This window comes from Mchenga conophoros, linkage group LG22 (assembly GCF_057382185.1).
Source record: "Mchenga conophoros isolate Kocher_MC1m ecotype Shallow Benthic linkage group LG22, M_conophoros_male_GT1.1, whole genome shotgun sequence".
NCBI classification, from domain to species: Eukaryota; Metazoa; Chordata; class Actinopteri; order Cichliformes; family Cichlidae; genus Mchenga; species Mchenga conophoros.
In genome coordinates, this window is record NC_140546.1 from 34,752,570 (window position 1) to 34,773,965 (window position 21,396).

Genomic DNA, 21,396 nt, shown 5'->3' on the forward strand with positions numbered 1-21,396 from the left:
GCAGATGTGAGCACGGTGATCGCAAAACAACTGAACTCCAGAGCGTTTCATTTACAGGTGTAAGTTTGAGCTAAAAGCCTTCTGCTGGCTGCACATGCTTTGCAGAGTACACCACCAGGAGTACAGCCTAGCTGTAAAATTAATGTATATTATCCATGTTGTCCACTTGGTCAAAACCCACAACCTAATGTTACTTTTGTTGCTCCTCTCCCAGACACATCTGACCAATAAGCGGACTAAACATTCTCACATAGTTTATGGTGACACAATGCAGCTCGTTCTCACCAACTAATTCAGGGCAGAATAAACGAACTAACACATGAAAAGGGCCTTAAATTAAATCAACAAAATTTGAAAAACATGGCAACCCGATCAACTCAACGTAAAGGATTAGAAAATGATTTTAACCCAGAAGGCGTCACGGCTAGAAGATGATCTTGGTATAAAAATGCAGTCAGCAAACAGTTTTTGCAGACTGTGTGCAGCATCACAGCACCTATATCCCATGATACTGATGAGTAGTGTTGGTTATAAAGACTGTTCTGATAAACAAAAATCAGATTCCCTTTGGAGCGGGTGTAACGCTGAGTTGTTTGCAGAGCTTAAATAGTTTTTCAGACTTTTTTGTATATCTCGTGTATTCGCTACGAGGACTCAAAAATGTGATTTAAAAAACACAATATTTCGACCCTCTTGCACTGCACACTAAGGCACAGGCTTATGAACTACTGGCTTTGTTTGTGTCTTATAGACAATGTGTGGGGACACTTTGCTTGAATGGCTGCAGCCACTGCAGTAACATAAAACTGACTGGAACTGTTAAATACCAATTACTTCATAACTGGGTTGATGCTGTTCTCCTCACCTCTTTAATGTGCTTGGTGTGCAGAGGATAGTAGAAAATATATTTGTTCTGTCCAGCTAAATACAAGTTAAAGAAATGTTCCAGCACACCAGAACAAACTGTGAGAGGAAGGTGGAGGAAACCTAAAACATGCAAACTCAATACAGAAACCTCAACTGGGATTCAAACTAAGAACCTCTTTGCTACAAGGCAGGAATAGGAGGAATACAAAGAACATTAAAGACTAAAGCAACTCAAATTTCCTAAAGGCATGAAGCTATTTAAGTCACCAGTCAGTTTATTCAGGTTTCTCACTTCTGAATATCTCACACTCTGACCTTTCAAGCAAAGAGCTCATTGTTGCTGAACTTGTTTTTCCCCTTTCATGCAGCAGAGGAAACTCTGAGAGTGAGATCTGCTCTCAGCGAAATGTTTGCCTTATGTGTGGAGGTTTTCTGTTAGAGCCAAATGTAGCTGCTTCTTAAAAACTAGTAACAAGTGGTAAAGTTACAATCTTGGACTCAAAAATTGTGTTGGTACAGTATATTAGTATATACACTTACTGGCCACTTTGTATAGCTTGCTGGTATCAGGATGATTGTTCTGAAGGATGAAGCCTTCAGAACTGTCTTACTTCTCCATGGTACAGGGGGCTGAATAATAATAAGATTGTTAACTGTCTTGATAAGTTTATCAAGATTCTTTCCATTTGGAATAATATGAAACTAAAGTAAAATGCTGTTTTCAGATTTTAGAGAGGTCTCCTCTTAAATTTTGTGATTTTTTTTTAACAAGTTAAAATGTCTCACTTGTTGGCGATGCCATCGGTGTAAAAAGACAACCTCACTGTAGCGGTTCAAGTTTAGCACTTCATTATTTTGTATGACGGACAGAAGCTCGCTGGCCGTTTCCAACTGTTTTCAGTCTTAATCCTAAAGTAAGCCAAACCAAATCCCAGCATTGTAACATCACAAACATCTCAGTGAAAACACAATTCCCCAAGTTTTAATTGCAGTAACCAATATTTCTATTTACAGTGTCCAACTATTATTAACATTTGAGCTACGACGTCAGGGAGTGTGTGTGTCGGGGGGGGGGGTTAAACTTTGTACACAGCAGCTCGATCTTTTGACAGCATAGTTAGCTTTTATAATTTACAGTTTGAAGGAAGTTGAGCCGTTCCAGAAACCACCAAGCCACCATTCCTTCTCCTGAGTCCAAGTGTGGGGAATCTATTCAGCCTCGTGGAGTAAGGCGAGGTAGACGTCAGACTGGAGGAAGCGTGGGTAACAGTCTGTGTCCAGAAGTGAGTAGATGCGTTTCTGTGCGTGGGACAGAGAGCTACGAGAGGGAGCCTGCAGCAGCTGGATCGTCAGGTCTCTGGTCGTACTGTCCAGATTTACCTGCAATAGGACACAGTGATGGTGCAATAGCCACATAAAGTCAATTCAAATACTATATGGAAAGACAAGCCAAAAAATAAATAGATAAAAATCGGCATCAAAATCGAGTTTGACTTAAGACTATTTGTTTTCTCCTCAGCCTCGATTACCAGGTAGCACAATAATGAGTGCTGTATCATCAACATTGTTCCAGTAGAGACGGTTTGGAATAACTTGAGGTTACTGAAGGAAAACCAGCCAACAAATGCTCAAAGTCTCCAGGTGAAGAGTTCATGAAGATGGTGGAAAGAATGAGGAGCATGCAAAGCTGATAATGAACAAAGTTCCCTTAAACAGATAATTATTAGCATGCGTCTGTGACAAAGAAATGTAAAGAACTTATGCAAGCGTTACAGATAACCTCACATCCTCAGAATTCCTTCTGCAGCTTTACATCTGCCAAGATCAGTGAGTGTCACAGTACAACAGTGCATGATTTCGGTGTGTGAATACTCCCAGAACAGAGGAGCACTTTCCGAATTATGTTGACATGGCACTGTGATCGTGTTTGTTTTATTCATTTTTCCACCTCAGAATTGAGCTTCAGGGCCCTGTTTCAGGAAGCCGGTTTAGTGCAAACTCTGAGTAAGTATACCCTGAGTTAACGAAAACTCTGGGTTTTCGGTTTCACAAAGCGAGTTCAGATGAAGCCTCAGTGAGTTACTATGACGACACACTCCGTGAAGCTAACCTGCCCCCTAGCAGGTTTACTACAACTAACCCTGACTGTCTCCGCCCCTTTGTCGGAAACCTGACTGTAGGAAGTGTCGGACATGGCGTGCCCCGTCCTTGAAGAGCCAGTAGATGTTGAAGCCCAAATTCTCCGCAGAGCTCTCCGCCGGGAGAGAGTGATTAGAGCGCGTTCGGACATTTTATCATTTCCTGATGATTTTCTGTGTGAACGTTACAGTTTTTCAGCACAATCTATAATTTATTTGGATAACATCCTCAGGCCTAATATTGCTCATGTGACACATCACGGACATCCTCTCAGTTCTGTACATATTATTTGTATTGCACTTCAGTTTTTTGCAAACGGGAGCTTTCTGTATAATATTGGTGACGCTGAGCACGTTTCCAAGGCTACCGTCTGTCGGGCAGTCAGGAATGTTACAGTTGCACTGAAACGTCTCCTGTACTCGTTTGTGGTGTTCCCCGGTCACAGACCCACAAGATTTATCAAAGAGGGATGCCACAAAATTGCAGGTATCAGGATGAACGAAACTTAATTCATGATGTGGTGATACTTGGACTACTACTTAAATTTTACATTTATTCTCACGGTTCCCAGGCGTGATTGGCTGTATAGATGGCACTCACATTCCAATCATTGCTCCTTCAGTAAATGAAGGAGACTATGTGAACAGGAAGTCTTTCCACAGCATTAATGTACAGGTACATAGTTCCCTGTAGCATTTCAAACTAACAAATTATTTCATTATAGTAATGGATGCTAATTTGTGTTCTCTGCACTGTGAAGATCATATGTGATGCTGCCAACATTATCACAAATGTGGAAGCCAAGTGGCCAGGCTCTGTGAGTGGTGGTGGTGGAGGACCCCCACCTGTTTTTCGGGCCTCCGCTTTTTTTCTGTTGGCCATAACGGGTCACATTTGAGCATACAGAGTAAGCAAATATGTACTTGTAATGCTCAGATAATTTCAATAAGTGCTTACAGAGGGGAAATTAATGTAGCCTCTAACTGCAATTGATTTACATCGGACAAACAGACCAAGCACTATGGCTCATAATACAATTACACCTTACCTGTTTGGACTATATTTTTATATTTCATTTTTACTTGCTGCCAGGAACGTTTGGGGCCTGTTGGGTTGCACCTGCGCTCAAATCACGTCACAAAATAAAATGTATGAAATACAAAATAAAATATAATAAAATAACGTGTTAAATGGGTGGAAATCCCTAGATCAATGTTTAAATTAACACTCACGCATTGACTCTGTCGGCTATGTTTTGCCATGCATGCTCCCTTTCTTTTGCAGCTGAGGCTGTGTTACTTTTTTTCTGCAAAATTTGCATGTTATCAGCATATGCTGCCATCAGAATTTCGGCCTCAAGCGCTGTGAAATACATTGACCGCGCCTTCTTTCCCTCCTTCTCCATGGTGACTCGCTTAATCTGTGCTCCACTAATCAGGGCTTTATGTATCCTCGTGCGCGCGCTTAATTTGGGGTTAAAGCAACTCCGCGTTGACTGAACTAATTGTTATCAGCCTTTCTGAAACCGAATATTCCGAGTTGGACAGTTCGGGGTTACTCAACCCTGAGTATCGTTTTTCACTCTGAGTTTTCTAAACCGGCTTCCTGAAATAGGGCCCAGTACAGACTTGATGCGTTTGGGTTTTCCAAATCTGCTGCTAGCACATGTTAACTTACAAGATTTCATTCATAGTTATGAACACAAAAGGAAGCTGCTTTGTAGCTTATGCTCCTTTTACTTTGTTAACACTGTTTCTTTGTTCTTCAGTGTAGAAATGTCCAAATTTTTGACGATATGGTGGGCTACAACTTCTTGGGCTTTGCAGATAACCTTTATCTTGTAGTGGTTCGGTGTTAAGTCATGTCATTTAGGTCTTCCTACTTTTTCAGTGAGTATTCTTGGAGCTCGCCAACATAAAGCACAGTTTGATTCCTGGACGGTCGTCTTTCCGCTAATAAACTTTAACAAAGCGATCTTTTCTGTCTAGTTGAAGGTTTTTATGCCAGGAAGAAGAGAACTGCACTTATTAAAGTTCCAGTGCTAATGCTAAATTAATGGCATCCCCTGAATCACATCAAAAGTCATACTGTTCACACTCATACTGACATTTTACTTTTGGACTTGCTATAGCTGCAGTATAAGACAGTGGAGCTGGACTCCTGGGAAACAAGCAAATGAATATTTTTTTTTCTCCACAGTATTTGGTACTTTAAGTTCAGCTACTGTCACACATATAATCTCATGCTGTGGGGAAATGTCTCTATTAGTGGAAGAAAGAAAAAAAACAAAAACAACAGCTCCACATGAAAGCAGCTATTGATGGAACGCTATAACGTCAAATCTGAACCACCCACGCAAGCTTCTTGATAACACAGAGAGACTCTGAGCAGTAAAACAGTTGGCAATGCAGAAAGAGGAAAAAATAAACAGGACTTGAATTACAATTCCTGTTCCAAGAAGACAGGCTGCCCAGTGCAACCAGTAAGACTGAGTATGAACATGTGTACCTCCCGGGGGGCTCCTGGCTGGATATAGGTTGCGCAGATGTCTTTGGCTCTCCTTTGCAGGCTGAAGTTGGTGGACGAATGTTTGTACCGCTCACAGGCTTGATAGAACTGCAGGTTCTCCTCGCTGAACTCAGAGCGCAGGAATGCTCCAAATACTGAAACACCAGCTGCCAGGAAGAGGACGACAAGTGAGCCTTAGCACAACATCAATTTATGTATCTTATAGCACAGAACACAGAAACACTTTATCATGCCTGAAAGGAAGACTAGAGAAAGCAACCTAGCTCTACTCTTTTTCCATGTGAACGTCCTACTGAAGGTTAGAAATGTCATGAACATACCACATGATCTCTTTGATTTCTGGCATGGTCAAATGTGATGTCTTGTTATTCCTCCCTACCATCGAGAGGATCGTACCACTTACAAACTCATTAACTGCTAGATGGGGTTTATAATGGCTTCTAAACAGCTGTTCACTTTCCCCCCCCCCCCCCTTTTGTCATTTAAAGACAACAGATAAACACTAGTTAAATGCGGGATCTGGGTCTGCTGCTAAGAGCCACTGGATTTCTTTCACTCGCAGCTCCAGCTAGAACAACGGCTTTATACTTATTAACATTTTTCCATTACAACCTAAAAATGGTAATAATACCTTTACATTTATAATAAATGGTGAACATGACCACTGACTGAGTCCCTTGTGGTCATTTGCTATGACGTGCACTAAGACTAGAGTTCTGTTATTGTCAGGAGTCAACTTTTTATTTTATTCTTTTCAACATTTAATTGTTAATTATGGTAAAATATTAATTATAAACAATGACTGTGGTGAGTCAATTTGAAGTAATAGTGTTCAACTTTGAACAAGCTGGGGGACACGGAGGAGACGTTTTAAAAGCAAGATGATAATCTGACATTTAGACATTTTTGTGACGCAACCTGACATCATCTCTTTTCTTTTAATCACAGCAGGACTCAGCTGCATGGATCAGTTATGTTAGCTTTGCAGATTTTATTTTTAATTTAAGAAATTCTGCATTGCAGTGTTTTGTTTGTTTGTGTGTTTGTGTGTGTGTGTGTGTGTGGGGGGGGGGGGGGGGGCTTTGTCAACAAAGCTTGATTTTTCTGATAGCATGCTCACTTTTGATCTGCCTGAATAGGCTTTGCATAGAACTTATCCAGTTACCACAAAAGTTCTCCTTTAGAAGTAGTATGCTGATCACATTACTGGCACAACCTTCCTCTGTATAATGTACACAAAGACATCGCCCAAGGCTGAAACCCTGAATAATTTAGTCACGTCTATAGTTTTGTCAGACTGTGTAGTGCACATGATGACGAGGAAACTGACGTGACGAGAAAACAATGAATGGAAACATTCTGTGGCATTCAGAATATGCTGCAAATGCATCGGTGTTATCAAAGGGCTTCATCGGGACATGCCCTGCTTTTCTTGAATGGGTGAAAACGATAGACGACACCAGCACAAAGCATACTACCAAGAAACAGGATTCAGGAGCTTGTACGCGCTTCCCCTTCACGCACCGTTAAACCCAGAACCCTTGTTAATATCAAGGAAGTCAAACATTCTCAAGCCTTTACACAGCTGTGATTTATAACCGTCTTGGTGTTTACTATCTATTCTATTCATAGAAGCAGCAGGGGTAGGGTAAGTGCTGCACTTTTAGCAGCACAGAGGGGTCACTGACGTCAGACCAGATGTCGACATCGATTCAGCTTAAAAACTTGAGAAACATGTGATTTTTTTTGTTGCGCAAACATGTCTTCAAGGCAGAAGTTGTGAGACACTGAAATGTCACAGGATAGGATTCAGGTCAGAATCTCACAAACAGTAAGGACATTAAAGTAAATGACCTTTTACACTCAAGTGCAAAAGCTAAAGTATCTTTCTCAGTGTCAGGTTATCCTGCTGCAATTTGAAGTATATAAAGAAAATACTTTCTTATTGTATTTCTTTGAATCTGAACACAATTCTTTTATTTTTCCAGAGTTTACATTATTAGTACCTGTTAAACAAGAATGCAATAAATGGCAACTCCCACAGCTGGACTGTCATCCTGAAAATGATTACTGCAAGGGTTCAATTGTGAATGACGGAAAACAAATCACCTTTGTGATCCAGGGAAGCAGTGCATTATTTAATTTAAGCAAAGTGTAATCTCTGATATGTAAATGAAGTAACAGGAGTATTGCTGGTGTCCTCAAACCAAGCAGCCCCCATAAAAGAAAAAAAGAATGGATATAACAATCAAAACTTATTTCTCCAAAATACAGGCACTCAAAGTAGGTTTGGAGGAATAATAAAGCGGCTTTATTTTAATTCACTCGTACGCGTCTTTCTATGCTGTTAACCATGAAATGAAAATGACACAGTGGTTTCATGAGGTGTTGTAGATGATTAAATTAAAGGGTCATTTTAGCACCTTGTTAGGTGGTTGCTAGGCAACATGACAACATTATAATTATGTTTAATTCAGCCTTTGTGGATATAAATGAAAAGTTATTGTCATGACATTAGGATGCTTTTGCGAGGCGTCGCAGGTCATAAAAGCCAATTGCTAGATGGTTGCTAAGTAACATGGTGACATATCTGACACAGATAAAAATCTCCAGCAGACTAAAATGTACCTGTGTGTAAAGTTTGGTTGCTCATTTGCCAACGAGCAGGTGGCCTTTTATTACTTTTCCCAATCCTACCTGGAATCTCTGATCCATTTTGCTTTAACCGTATTATTTGCTGTGTGTTCTTCCCTTCCCAAATCCTCTGTATTCTCCCAAATCCAATCATTACCTTATATAGAGTCTAAAAACATAGCAAAGAAAAAAACTAAATTAACACCATAATGTTAAGTTACACAGCTCTTAATGAAAGAAATGCAAGTTGAAAATCTGTTTTCGTCATGTCGTGTGCGTAATTCAAGGTCACAGGAAATTAAAATAGCCAGGCCTTTAAGGGCTGGATTCAAAGTCACACCAAAAATTAAATATTCTTCAAGTGTTCCCTTAACTTTAACTATAACTTTGGGGGGGGGGGGGGGGGGGGGGTGTCTAGGGCAGCGGTCCCCAACCCCCAGGCTGTGAGTTGTTTGGTACCGGGCAGCGAGAGTTGAGGCTCGGGTGAGAAATTTATGGTTTTCAGGTTTTTTTTATCCTTAACTCAGTTTCCTGGGTCTTTTCCCGTGTTGTAGTTGTGTTTCTTGTTACTTATTTTGAAAGAAATATTTACGCGTTACCATAGCAACCAGAGAGCATTAAGGGGCAGGGATGTTACTCTCAATGTTGTTGGCGCATTTCAGGACGACGCTGCTAATAAAGTTGCACAATTACACAGTGACTTCGCGTTTATTATTATTATATTTAGAAAACACCACAGTTTGTGTCTTGGTCGTATCAATTTATTTTGTTGTATTTTTCCACTACGGTCCATGAAAACATTGTCTGACATTAAACTGGTCCGTGGGCGTCGACTCTAACTTGTAGTGGAACTAAAAATGTCACGTCCGTCCTCAAGTAAGACGTGCAGCACAAGTTATGGAGAAAGCAAACATGCACGACGACTGTCAGTGTCCTATCAGGGCGATGTGGTCATCTGACTTGAATGTCTCCCCAGTGCAGGAGTGATGTGTAAGTCTGACAGCAGGGCCAAAAGAAAGATCTGCAGGTCACCAAGAATTTGGGGATTCAACCTCTGGAGTATAAATGAAACTCTGGTGACCATTCAGATGGCGAGATTTCCCCCAACACTTCTTTTCCCACTGGGAATTCTTTTTCATTGGCTACTCCAGCATTTCCTCTTTCCCGCACTGCCAAAATTATTTTCATTAATTTCTGACATCAGATATCCTTCTAACGACTTTCCTCAGTGTCCTTCAGTCCCGCTTCAGTCTGTCTGTCACACCTGATCAACAACTTGTCCCTAATGATTTTTCCATGTATTAACTTTAAGAGTTCATCTTCTCTCTGCTGGCTCTACTCCAACAGTGTATAGACTCCAGAGGATTTTACCCAACTCCAGTCTTCATTTTAAATGCATAACATCCTGGTTTGCTTTCAGAACTCTGAAACAAGGAACTTCTGAGTACAAGGAAAACCACTGAGGCAGCATCTTGGCTGACCCTAAGTTAAGGAAATAAAATAGGCAGCGTAATTGGATAAAACCAACTGAACTCTGAAATAAAATACTTAATGAGCTGTGTTTCATCTGAAAAACTATATAAATGGTAAATGGACGAGATCGGGCGTGCTCAGGGCTTGTTAGATTGTCCACCCACTTTTACTTCTTCTTTAAAAAAAATTAAATAATAATAAAAAAATAAAATTTAATTCCCTGTAAGTAAGAATTTGTGCTGTTCTTTTTTTTCTTTTTTTTTTAAATATAGCTGGTTTTCTATTCTACTTGGGCACCCAAAGCATTTTATACAGCATGGCTCATTAACCTATTCACACACACACACACAATTTATTTTCTGCACCTAAGTGCTTTCTATCCAACTTTCACACACTCTAGCATCTATTATATATTGTACATATATTTATTAGTTTCAGATGTAGCCATTATTGTATTTTGCACAACTCTGTTGCTTGTGAAGCTCGCACACAAGAATTTCACTCACATGTGCTGTACCAATGTACCTGCACATGTGATGTGACAATAAAAGTGATTTGATTTGATTTATAGTGGGTGGAGGAGACTGATGAACACAGAGTGGGATGCATGCACTATGGTGTGGATGTCAAGGATACTTTGGCATGCAGATCAAATCACCAACCCTCTGATTAGTAGAAGACACGCACTTCCTTCTGTGCTTCAGCCATCCCCCTAAAGACATTTCTTTCTATTCCTCTAAATTAAAGGGAATACAAGTTCAGCAATTTACAGTCAGAATGTTTTCTGCTTAAAATGTCAAGTATCAGACCCAAAACTCAGAAAAAAGCAGGACTTACTTGGACTTCCCAGCAGGACATTTAAGGACTCGGCCCATTTTTCCAGCTCATCTCGATTATAATTCCTCTTCCTACTGTGACCCACTTGACTCCACTGATGCATGAATACAAGGCGAGACCTTCTCTCTTTACCACTATGATACAGGACAAGATGGTAACAGAGAGAGTCAAGGTGTGTCAGAGGAGATGGTAGCAAAGATAACGCTGTCATTGAAATAAACATCAAACCTTCACATTCTTATAACATTAAGATAAGTACCGACTCACTTTCAGAATCAGAGAGACCCTGAAAGTGAGTCTAAGATAAAAAGTAAATTTGAAAAGGGGTGGGGGGGTTATTTCTACATTTACCAGAACTAACAAAATAAACCATCTTCTCACCTGTCTTTTTGTTCTGTGTTGGCCAGGTTGGAGTTTGACGAATGAGGACTCTGAAACAGGAACCACACAGTAAACTGAAGTTAACCTTTTTCATCATTTGTTGAAAGTTGTTCCAGACCTCAGCAGCTTTAAACAGCTCGACTGAACAACAGTGACTGTTTAGAGGCCGTAAACAGAAAAAGACTGAAGCTAAAACAGAAGACGCGCATATCTGATGCACACAAAACAGTTTTGTCTTATTTTCAATTCTTTAGTCATTTCACACTAAAGCAGCCTGTGTGGTTTGGATTAAAATATCTCAAAATAAAATATATATTGTTGCACTACTCAATATCCTGCTTCCAGTCAACACTAATTATTACAGGAGACCTTTCTTTTTTCCAAAAAGTCTACTTAAGGCAGACCCAATTAAAGGTATCATTTCAGTTTTATTTATGCAGCACCAAATCACCAAACAGTCGCCTCAAGGTGCTTAATATATTGTTTATTTGCAGTAACTCATAGAAAAACCCAGCAATCAAATGACACCCTTTGAGCACAGCCGTGTACTTCTACTATAATCTCCACTTGTCTGTTAACATATAGCATCTAGTGTCAGGAAAGTTCCAGCACTGCAGTAACAAATTATGCATTTTAATTAAAAGAAAATTAGTGATGCCTGACAAATTGAGTGTTTCTGTATTTGTTTCATTGAGTTTACAGTTCAGTTATTCAAATTCAGTTTTATCTACCTTCATGTACAAACAGAAAACCCCATGAGTGAAAAACTGGACCCATGTGGGTTGTTTTTAAATGCAAATTCATAAAGAATGAAGAGCAGCATTGAGCACGAGGGAGTAAGTAAACTAAATAGACAATAGATATCCAGAAGCTGTTCCATTTGAACAGTTGAGCCATGATCATAATGATGCCAAACAGAATGGAGAGACTACGTGCATGTGACCACAGCCATCTACTGCACCAGCTTACACAGATCCTAGAGCAGATTGGGAATTTGGGACACTCATTAGAGACAGTCTCGATTATTTTCCAAGACTTTTATTTCCTTGTACTTTTCTATCATACTGAATTTATGGGAAAAAGGGAATTTCAGACAACAGCTGTACTATTCAGCTGCTATTACTATGTTTCTGCTGACCATGTAAACAACTTGCTGTTTGCTAACATTTCAGTGTGTACATTGTGATATTTCTGAACACCACAGCTGCTTATTTGAAATGTATAACTCTCTAAAGTGACAGTTTGACTTAAGCCATCCTGTCACTTATAAGCCTCTCCAAGTGAAAAACAGGCTCAAAGTTACTAAAGTGTTTAAACCTTGTAAGGCATTGTGCACGTCCCCTCGTGGCACCAGGACACGTGAAAAGGATCATTTGTGTTCTGTAGGCTGGAAAACGCTGCAATTAGCCAGTTAGACTGGGATATGAGGAGTTTAGAGGATGGGTAAATGTACAGTTTGGGGGTTTTGAAGGTGGCCGTGCTTTTCTTCCTCTAAAAATCTACAACAACATTTAGAGGGTGTAATCTGTTAAAGTACCAGCTGCACGAAAACACAGCATAGAAACAAAATAGAAATGTCATTTACTGCACCTGTGCGAAAAGACTCTTGAGGTGCAGCTTAGCAGCTGTCAGTCTGTCTCTCTGTTGGTGTCTGTGCTCCATCTTAAAGGAGCTGGAAGAGGACGAAGGCGACGATGGAGGCAGATCGGCTTTCTCCATGCTCTCAGTGCTGCCCTGCACAGCTGGGGCCAGCTGACTGTCACTATAAGCCCTGCTGCCTTGACTGATGAGACAGCCTCTGAGCTGGCTCTTTTCCAGTTTACTCAGCTCGCACAGGTTCTCTGCACTCACGCTGTGCTCCCGAGTCAGCTCATTCTTCGTCATCTCACCCGGACTCTCCGTGGGCTCCTGGATGATGGGAGTCAGGCGACCTGATTTCCCAGCCAGCTCATCATCCTGCAAGTGAAGTGTGCAGGTGCCAGACTCGTGGTCTTGTCCAGAATTCTTCAGTGCCACTTTTTTCCATGTCGGAAAATCAAGATCAAGGAGGGAACCCTCAGAGCTGAATCTACGCATCGCAGCTGTATTAGAAGTGATGAAGAATGGAAAAGGAGGTACTGCAAAAAAGAAAGTAAAGCAGTAAAAGCTAGAAATAAGTAAAAAGGGGCACAAAGGGATCAGACCAGAAATGAAGCACAGAAATATGCGGGGGAAGAGTAGGGTTGGGGGAAAGGTGATAAAATTGGACAATTAGAAAAAAAAAGGCTCACACAGGCAACTCTCCTTATTTCTACTATGAATGGCTGTCTGACACCAGGACACTGGGAGAGGAACCTTCTGGCTCTACTGGTTAAATGTAGGGTCCTCTGGGCACTGGCCATGTTTCAGGCCACTGCATAATTAGCCAATTAGATTGGGAATCTGAGGAGTTTGGAAGACAAGCAAATGTGCCTCAAAACAGTCCTAAACTGTTTCTCTGGGAAACATAGTGGAGGTCCATTTAGCAGAGACAGACTTCCCTCATCAAAACGTATAAATGCTCTTCATAAAATATTCACATCCAGTGAATATTAATTCAAAAGGTTTAGGGATTTAGAGGCATAAATAATGCCTATAGGCTGGAGAACAAGAAAACCCAAAGAGTAACTTCATTTTTATTTCCTTCTCACAAATCTGGAACTATTATAAAAGCTGCAATGTAGTCTCAGGAGTCTCGCTTCAATTTAAAGGAAGTCTCTTTTTCTTATCCTAATACTTTTAGTGTTTAACTACTCTTTGGTCTATTCTGCACAACCGCAAATAAAGCAAGTCAAGTGTTTCTGACCATTAAAAGTATAACCAGGCGGTATAGAAGTCATATAAAAACAGTCTTATACACATGTACGGCAGACAAACTCACATTTGTCAATAATTAATTTCCACATTTCTGACTTGGCAACATTTCCTAGAACTGAGGTTTGGTCTTTTTCCAGTTCAAATTGTCCATGAATATTAACTTAACGAACTTTATCGCTGGTTTTTATCTTCCACTGCAATGCTGCTATTGTACTGTTTCATACTGAGACGTAATGCCATGCAGCTTCCCAGACCTTTGCTCAGCACAGCTCTGGGGAAAACGACAGCTGATTGATATTTGAAATCGTTAAGGAGTGCCGGGGCTCTGTCAGTGTACTTACCTCTTCCTCGAGAATCTTAAGCTCTCTCCATGGCCAAAAGCAAAAATCCTCCAGATCTCAAGGGGAAAATGTCCATGAACTGACGAGTCCGGCTTTAAGCTTTGCAGATTTCAGGTGTCCGGGAGAACGCGAAATCAACTTCCGACGTTCCTGCTGCGACAGCCCTCCCAGATCTGTTCTTGACTCAGATCCTTCTGCAACACAGTCAAGTGCTCACCGACAGAAAAGTCTTGGGGAGAGCACAACAAGTTCCATAAAGTTTTCTTACACGACACAGTGCGTGCTCCTCCTCACGGCTGCGGCTGCCACACCTTCAGTCCTGCCTCAACTTGTCCGTCACACTTTATCAGAGGAGGGAGCTGCCGAGGTGCAGCTGAGACAAGTCAGCCAAATGTCATCTCAAACAACTTTGCTAAGGAAGAGCGTTTGAAAAGGTTAAGACGCTGAAAATGATCCGTAGAAGCCTCCGGGATTCTGTATTTTACGCCACGCGGCGTAAACCTCTGTTTCAAATAAACAAACCGCATTTTAAAAAACAAACAAACAAAAAAACGGGCGATTCAAACGCATCTGTGTCAAGTAACAACGAAAGGATCTGGCTCAGTGAAAGGACCAAGTAAGAAGAAACCCTGTTGTTAATAAATTATTTGATTTCTTTCGCACTTTAATTAAGCTCCAGTCACGCAGTCAGAAGAAGAAAGGCGGACCATACGTCCATCATTGGATTTGCATTGCTATAAAATGATTTGGCCCGAATGACGCAAATATCTAAACAATCACGATGACCTGCTCAAGCTCAAACCGAGCATCTGACTCTGGCATGGCTGTTGGTACAGTGTTACAGAGACTGCTGATGTGTTAGGACTTTCTAAACAATGGTTTACAGGGAATGGTCTGAAACATAAACTATCCAGTGCGCAGCAGGTCTCTGGGGGAATAGCCGGTGATACTGGAGGCTGAGGTCAGAGGAGAATAGCCGCTTCCAGCTGCGAGAATGTTTTCTTCCTCCAAGACAGACAAAATCCGCACGAATCAATCTGTGAGGCGCTACATAGCTTTTACTTTGAAAGAACTACGGAAATTCCTAGAAAGTTTTACCTCGTGTTGCGTTTAGCGGGTGATTGACGCAGGAGTTTTGTGAAATGATAATTGGTTGGTTCAGGTATGTGAGAAGTCGTATCTCTTGTAGTTTTTAGCTTCAAGTGAAGGAATAATTCTGTATTTTGCTATCTTGTTTTAAACACACAAAGACAACACTCATCTGCCTTTTATTTCTATATGCACAGTTGTTCCAGCGAAAGAGGAAAGCGGTACAAAATAAAGGCATTTATTTCTGATTTTTGATTGTTGGAATTTCTTTACAAAAGTAACCTTTTTTTTTAATTGGCCATTTTATTGTAACCTACGTTACAATCAACAGTGGTAATATTTGCTGCTAATTCTGCTGCCCTCTTGGCCATAAATAAAGGATATACACTCAACAAAAATATAAACGCAACACCTTTGTTACTGCTCCCATTCCCCATGGGATGGACGTAGAGACCTAAAATTCATTCCAGATACACAATATAACTATCCCTCCCAAACAGTGGTCACACATCAGTCCAAATGTGTGGTAGTGGGCACATCTGCTATATTGAGATAATCCATCCCACCTCACAGGTGTGCCACATCAGGATGCTGATCTGACATCATGAGTAGTGCACAGGTGTACCTCAGACTGCCCACAACAAAAGGCCACCCTGGAATGTGCAGTTTTTTGCGCTATTGGGGGTCTGGGGACCCAGAACCGGTCAGTATCTGGTGTGACCACCATTTGCCTCATGCAGTGCAACACATCGTCGCATGGAGTCTATCAGATTGTCAATTGTGGCCTGTGGAATGTTGGTCCACTCCACTTCAATGGCTGTGCGAGGTTGTTGGATATTCGTGGGAACTGGTACACGCTGTCGTATACGCCGGTCAAGCACATCCTGAACATGCTCAATGGGTGACATGTCCGGTGAGTATGCTGGCCATGCAAGAACTGGGACATTCTCAGCTGCCATCTGCCCTGAACAATGTGAACCATGATTCATCCGTGAAGCGCACACCTCTCCAACGTGCCAGACGCCATCGAATGTGAGCATTTGCCCACACAAGTCTGTTACGGCGACGAGCTGGAGTCAGGTCAAGACCCCGATGAGGACGACGGGCATGCAGTTGAGCGTCCCTGAGACGGTTTCTGACAGTTTGTGCAGAAATCGTTTGGTTGTGCAAACCAATTGTTCCAGCAGCTGTCTGGGTGGCTGGTCTCAGACGATCTTGGAGGTGAACCTGCTGGATGTGGAGGTCCTGGGCTGGTGTGGTTACACGAGGTCTGCGGTTGTGAGGCTGGTTGGATGTGCTGCCATATTCTCTGAAACGCCTGTGGAGACGGCTTATGGTTGAGAAATGAACATTCAATGCACGGGCGACAGATCTGGTTGACATTCCTGCTGTCAGCATGCCAATTGCACGCTCCCTCATTGCTTGTGGCATCTGTGGCATTTTGCTGTGAGACAAAACTGCACATTCCAGGGTGGCCTTTTGTTGTGGGCAGTCTGAGGTACACCTGTGCACTACTCATGATGTCAGATCAGCATCCTGATGTGGCACACCTGTGAGGTGGGATGGATTATCTCAATATAGCAGATGTGCCCACTACCACACATTTGGACTGATTTGTGACCACTGTTTGGGAGGGATGGTTATATTGTGTATCTGGAATGAATTTTAGGTCTCTACGTCCATCCCATGGGGAATGGGAGCAGTAACAAAGGTGTTGCGTTTATATTTTTGTTGAGTGTATAAAAGTCACTTTGCCAAAAACTGATTGTGGCTTCTAGTGACAGGAGTGTTCTCTCTGTAATGACTTCATATCATTCATGAGACGTGTTTGACATGTCTCACACATTATTGGCCAACAGTTTAAATACGGACAATCATTTTTTTCTCCCTAAAGAAGGAATTAAGATATTCAGTATTAATATATCCAGTTCAGCTGGCTGAAATAAAGTTGTGCTCTAATTTAACATGGGGGGCATTTTACAGGCACTCCTTAAATTATAGTAACTCTGTTACAGTTTGTGCTAGAGGCAAAATCCACACAGTTCTGAAAAGAAGAGAAGACAAGCTTTGTGGGGCTATTTGGTTTGTCATGGTAGTTGTGCTATCATGTCCTGTATTGTTAGGACAATACACGTTGTGTGTATCCAAATCCAAACGACTATCAGCCGTTTGTTCCTCGGTCAAATAGGCCTATGACCCCGAGGCACTAGAGGAGCACCCCGACATGTGGCACGAGACAACTCAACCTGATATTGTGACATGATGTATAAATGACAGGCCACTTTTTAAAACTTCATTTTGCATGTAATGCTTTTCCTGTGGCATCTAATGCCATTTAGTCCCTGTAAGGGGGATAGATGTGGTGGAGGAAGGAATTATCTTCACCCAACGTGCAATTTATTTACAAAAAAATACTGACAGCCAGGCAGGTGGTATGAACAGCCAAAAAGAAATGTGTACAAACAAACTTCAAACCGTTGACTAAACAAAATTCTAAAGAATCGGCCCATGACTATTGGACTACTAGCCAGCCTAACAGCACTAACCTGAACTCCACCCTCAGAAGCATTAACTCAGGCTAATAAAGGTGCCTGCCCCTGCCCCAGAACAAACCATGAGCCAGTGGGCTCATGTATTCATACTATAAAGTAATTACTTTAGAGGCAGGAATGTTGGTTACATTATACTATAATAAATATGGTTTATAAATACAGTGGAAATGTCCATAAGTGTTATCTTGCCTGCTGTTATCTCCTTAGCCAGTATAAAGCTTGATTAATAACAATGGTGGAATTTGAGCGGAGAATAAACAGCTGGATCCACAAAGTATGCACAAGGGAACTAAAACAGACACTCTGGCCAAGAATGAGGGGAGAAACCACAGAGAGAACCCCCTGAGGGTGTCCATATTGTTGCTGGGGACTTTAATAAGACATGTTTGAAATCTGTACTCCCCAAATTCCACTAACATGTTAAGTGTCCTACCAAGGGGGAACTGGACACTGGAACATGTATATACAGTAACATCAAGCAGAAAACAACACCCCTCCCCCACCAACGATAATCCGACCACCAGACTGTTTTGACTGTTCTATCTTTGAACAGCAAGATCTGGAGACTCAGTATGTTCTTTTCTACATTAAGTGTTGTCCAGAGAATGTGACAGTGACCAAAGCCATTCCAGGTTTCTCCTAAGCAGAAACCTTGGATGACGAGTGAAGTAGAGGCTCTGATCAGAACTGATAACTCAGCTTTCAGGCTGAGGGACAATTTTAGGTACAGCACTGCCAGAGCTAACTTGAGGAGGGGCATCAAATAAGCCAAAGACACTTACAGGAGATGGGTAGAGGGCTTCATCACTAACACCAACCCTCATCGGGTGTTCAAGCCCTCATCAGCTAGAAAGGCCAGAACCCCCAAACCCATGACAAGTTTCTGGGCACCTACATCTCCGCCGAAGGCCCAGCAGTGGCTGCCCTTCCTCCATGTCCTAAGGAAGAATAAGTTGGACCAGAAGCAGCTGCTGCCTTCTACCGCTCCTCAGTGGAGGGCATGCTCTCCTACTCCCTGGGTGTTTTCTACACAGGGGCCACAACTGACAACAGGAAGTGTCATGATCCTGGGTCTTTTGACCCAGCGTTTTAAGTTTGAGTTAATTTTGTTCACAAGGTTATCTAAGTTCATTTGGTTATTAGACTCCTGGTGTTTTCTTCCCCTGTATTTAAGTTTCCCCTCAACCTTCGTGTTTCATGCTGCGTGTCTTATGTTATCAAGTTTGTATTATCATGTCTGTCTCATGTTTCCTGTTTTATTTTGAAAGAGGTCCTGTGTTCCTGCATTTTGTTTTACTCTTCCCCTGTGGCGTTGTTATGTTCATGTTGATCTACTGTGCCTTTCTGTTCCATGTTTCAGGTCCCTATGTTCTGTCTCCCCCAGTCTGTTAAGTTCACATGTCTTGAGTTCCGTCAGTGTGTTTCCTGTTTTACTTTCACAGTCTGCTCTATGTTAATGTTTCTAGTTTTGCTTCCCTTGCCTCGTCCTGCTTAATTACTCTCAGCTGTGCTCTCCTCCTGTGGCTCATTCCCCCTCGTTATCCCTCAGTGTATTTAAGCCCCATGTTTCTCTTTGTCAGTGTTGCGTCCTCCCTCATAGCTGTGTGATTTTTCCCTGTGGCTCCTTGTGCTTTAGTTTTCCCAGTTTAGTTTAGTTTATTTTGTATTGTTTTTCGTGTCCCACTCCACGCCAGCAATAAAGCTGTGTTTTTTGAGTTTACCTTTTGACTCTGTGAGTTTGCGTTTGGGTCCTACTCTTGCCTGCACACAGCCGTATTGTGACAGAAGGACGCAACCAGACAATGGACCCAGCAACTCATAATCCCTCCGCTGAGCTCCGGGAGGACATGATCTATGCGTTGGAGTTTCTATGCCAGGAATGGTTTGCGCTGCCCTTTGAAGAGTACCAGGAGGAGTTAGCCATCCGTCTGCAGAGGATGGTTTCTGGACTTCCCTGGCTATTTGGCACGCTAAACCCTCTCATCCAGGACTTCCTCGTTTCCACCGTACACATCCGCCCGGATCGGCCTCTCCACTATGAAGACTCGGAGGAGGTTCAGCCCGGTCCGCTGGAGGATTCGCGGGCTGGCACGTCTCCTCCCCCTCCTTCCCGGAGAAAACGGCGTTCACGCCGTCAGCGATCCCGAGCAGCGGAGCAGTTTTCTTCCATTGCTGGAGGGCCCGAGGAGCCTGTCCAGCCACCACCTGCGGCTGCCTCGCTGTCGCCTGGTCCAGCTTCTGCTTCGGCTCCTGCTTCACCTGGTCCAGCTTCAGCCTCAGCTCCTGTTTCGCCGTCGCCTCATGCCACGTCAGCTGGAGGGCCCGAGGAGCCCGTCCAGCCTCATGCCACGTCAGCTGGAGGGCCCGAGGAGCCCGTCCAGCCTCATGCCACGCCAGCTGGAGGGCCCGAGGAGCCTGTCCAGCCTCACGCCACGTCAGCTGGGGGTTCAGGAGAACCGCACCAGCTTCACGCCACGTCAGCTGGAGGGCCCGAGGAGCCCGTTCGGCCTCCTGTCTCCGCTGGAGGGCCCAAGGGGGCCGTTCAGCCTCCTGTCTCCGCTGGGGGGCCCGAGGGGCCCGTTCAGCCTCCTGTCTCCGCTGGAGGGTCCGAGGGGCCCGTTCAGCCTCCTGTCTCCACTGGAGGGTCCGAGGGGCCCGTTCAGCCACCAGCTGCTCCACCAGCAGCCTCATGCACGTTTGCAGCAGCCGTGTCTTCATCCACGCCAGCTGCGGCCTCCGTGCCTCCGCCGTCGCCTGGTCCAGCTTCATCCGAGTCGTCATCCTCGTCTGGTCCAGCCCATGCCACTGCTTCTGACACACCTGGTCCAGCCTCGGCTTCTGGCCCTGCCACGCCTCAGCCAGAGGACGACTCTGCACCTGCTGGCCCTGCCACGCCTCAGCCAGAGGACGACTCTGCACCTGCTGGCCCTGCCACGACCCAGCCGCAGGACGACGCCTCGCCTGGTCTCGACGCGACCCAGCCGGAGGACGACGCCTCGCCTGTGCCTGCCACGCCTCAGCCTGGTCTCCTTCCACCTGCCAAGCCACGTCCAGGTCCAGCACGGCTGTTTCCGGAGCCTGTCAGGACAGCCTGTCGACGGAAACCAACCAAACCATCCAAGGATTATCGTCCACGCCGTCGACCACCAGCCAATTCTTGTTCACGCCGTCGACCACCTGCCAAGCCGCCCGACGGTGTTCGTACCCGCCCACGTCGCCGCCGGACACCCGCCAAGCCGCCCGACACCCGCCAAGCCGCCCGACAGGTCTCGTCCACGTCACCGCCGGCCACGAGCCAAGCCACCCGACAGGTCTCGTCCATGTTGCCGCCGGCCACGAGCCAAGCCACCCGAGTGTGGCCAGCCATGCTTGCTTCGCCACTGCCACCTTCCACATGGCCGGCCCCCTGAACCCTTGAACTATGGACTACTGTGCCATTGGCCTCCAGGTCGGCCACCTGAACTACTCCGCCATGAACTCCTTTTCTGCGGAGATCATGGTCGCCCTCCTGAAACAGGGTCTCGGACTCTTAAGCCCTTGTGTTTGGACTGAGTGCTTCGGTTTCTTTGTTTTGTTTCTACTGAACCTCTACTGAACCATAAAGTTCAACCATACAGCATTTGGTTGTGGCATACACCATCTGCTTCCAGTAACACACAGTTGAGATTCTTTGGATTCTGTGATCGGTGAAACCTCCCTCTATTCGGTGTCCAAATGGA

General features: G+C 43.6%; 1 protein-coding gene across 2 annotated transcripts; it reads right to left on the reverse strand.

The window, feature by feature from the left end:
• Positions 1–1,823: 1,823 nt before the first annotated feature.
• LOC146549808 (uncharacterized) lies at positions 1,824–15,013 on the reverse strand. Of its 2 annotated transcripts, none has more exons than XM_085261454.1 (6): positions 14,037–15,013; positions 12,451–12,977; positions 10,861–10,910; positions 10,480–10,613; positions 5,515–5,681; positions 1,824–2,247 (listed from the first exon to the last, which is right to left on the reverse strand). In XM_085261454.1, the coding sequence occupies exons 2-6, from the start codon at positions 12,934–12,936 to the stop codon at positions 2,077–2,079; spliced, it is 1,008 nt and encodes a 335-aa protein (XP_085117580.1). In that variant the 5' UTR covers positions 12,937–12,977; positions 14,037–15,013; the 3' UTR covers positions 1,824–2,076. The 2 variants fall into 2 exon arrangements, with proteins under 2 accessions (XP_085117580.1, XP_085117579.1); XM_085261453.1 differs by having other exon boundaries at positions 12,451–13,006; positions 14,037–15,012.
• Between the last annotated feature and the right edge of the window lie 6,383 nt (positions 15,014–21,396).

What these genes read in the sequence shown, in the direction of transcription:
- LOC146549808 (XM_085261454.1), bottom strand. Translation starts at nt 12,936, where the DNA reads ATGCGTAGATTCAGCTCTGAGGGTTCCCTCCTTGATCTTGATTTTCCG. An exon ending in TCAAGAGTCTTTTCGCACAG is followed by an intron (nt 10,911 to 12,450) that starts GTGCAGTAAATG and finishes TTCCTGTTTCAG; the next exon opens with AGTCCTCATTCGTCAAACTC. An exon ending in AGCCAGGAGCCCCCCGGGAG is followed by an intron (nt 2,248 to 5,514) that starts GTACACATGTTC and finishes GTCCTATTGCAG; the next exon opens with GTAAATCTGGACAGTACGAC.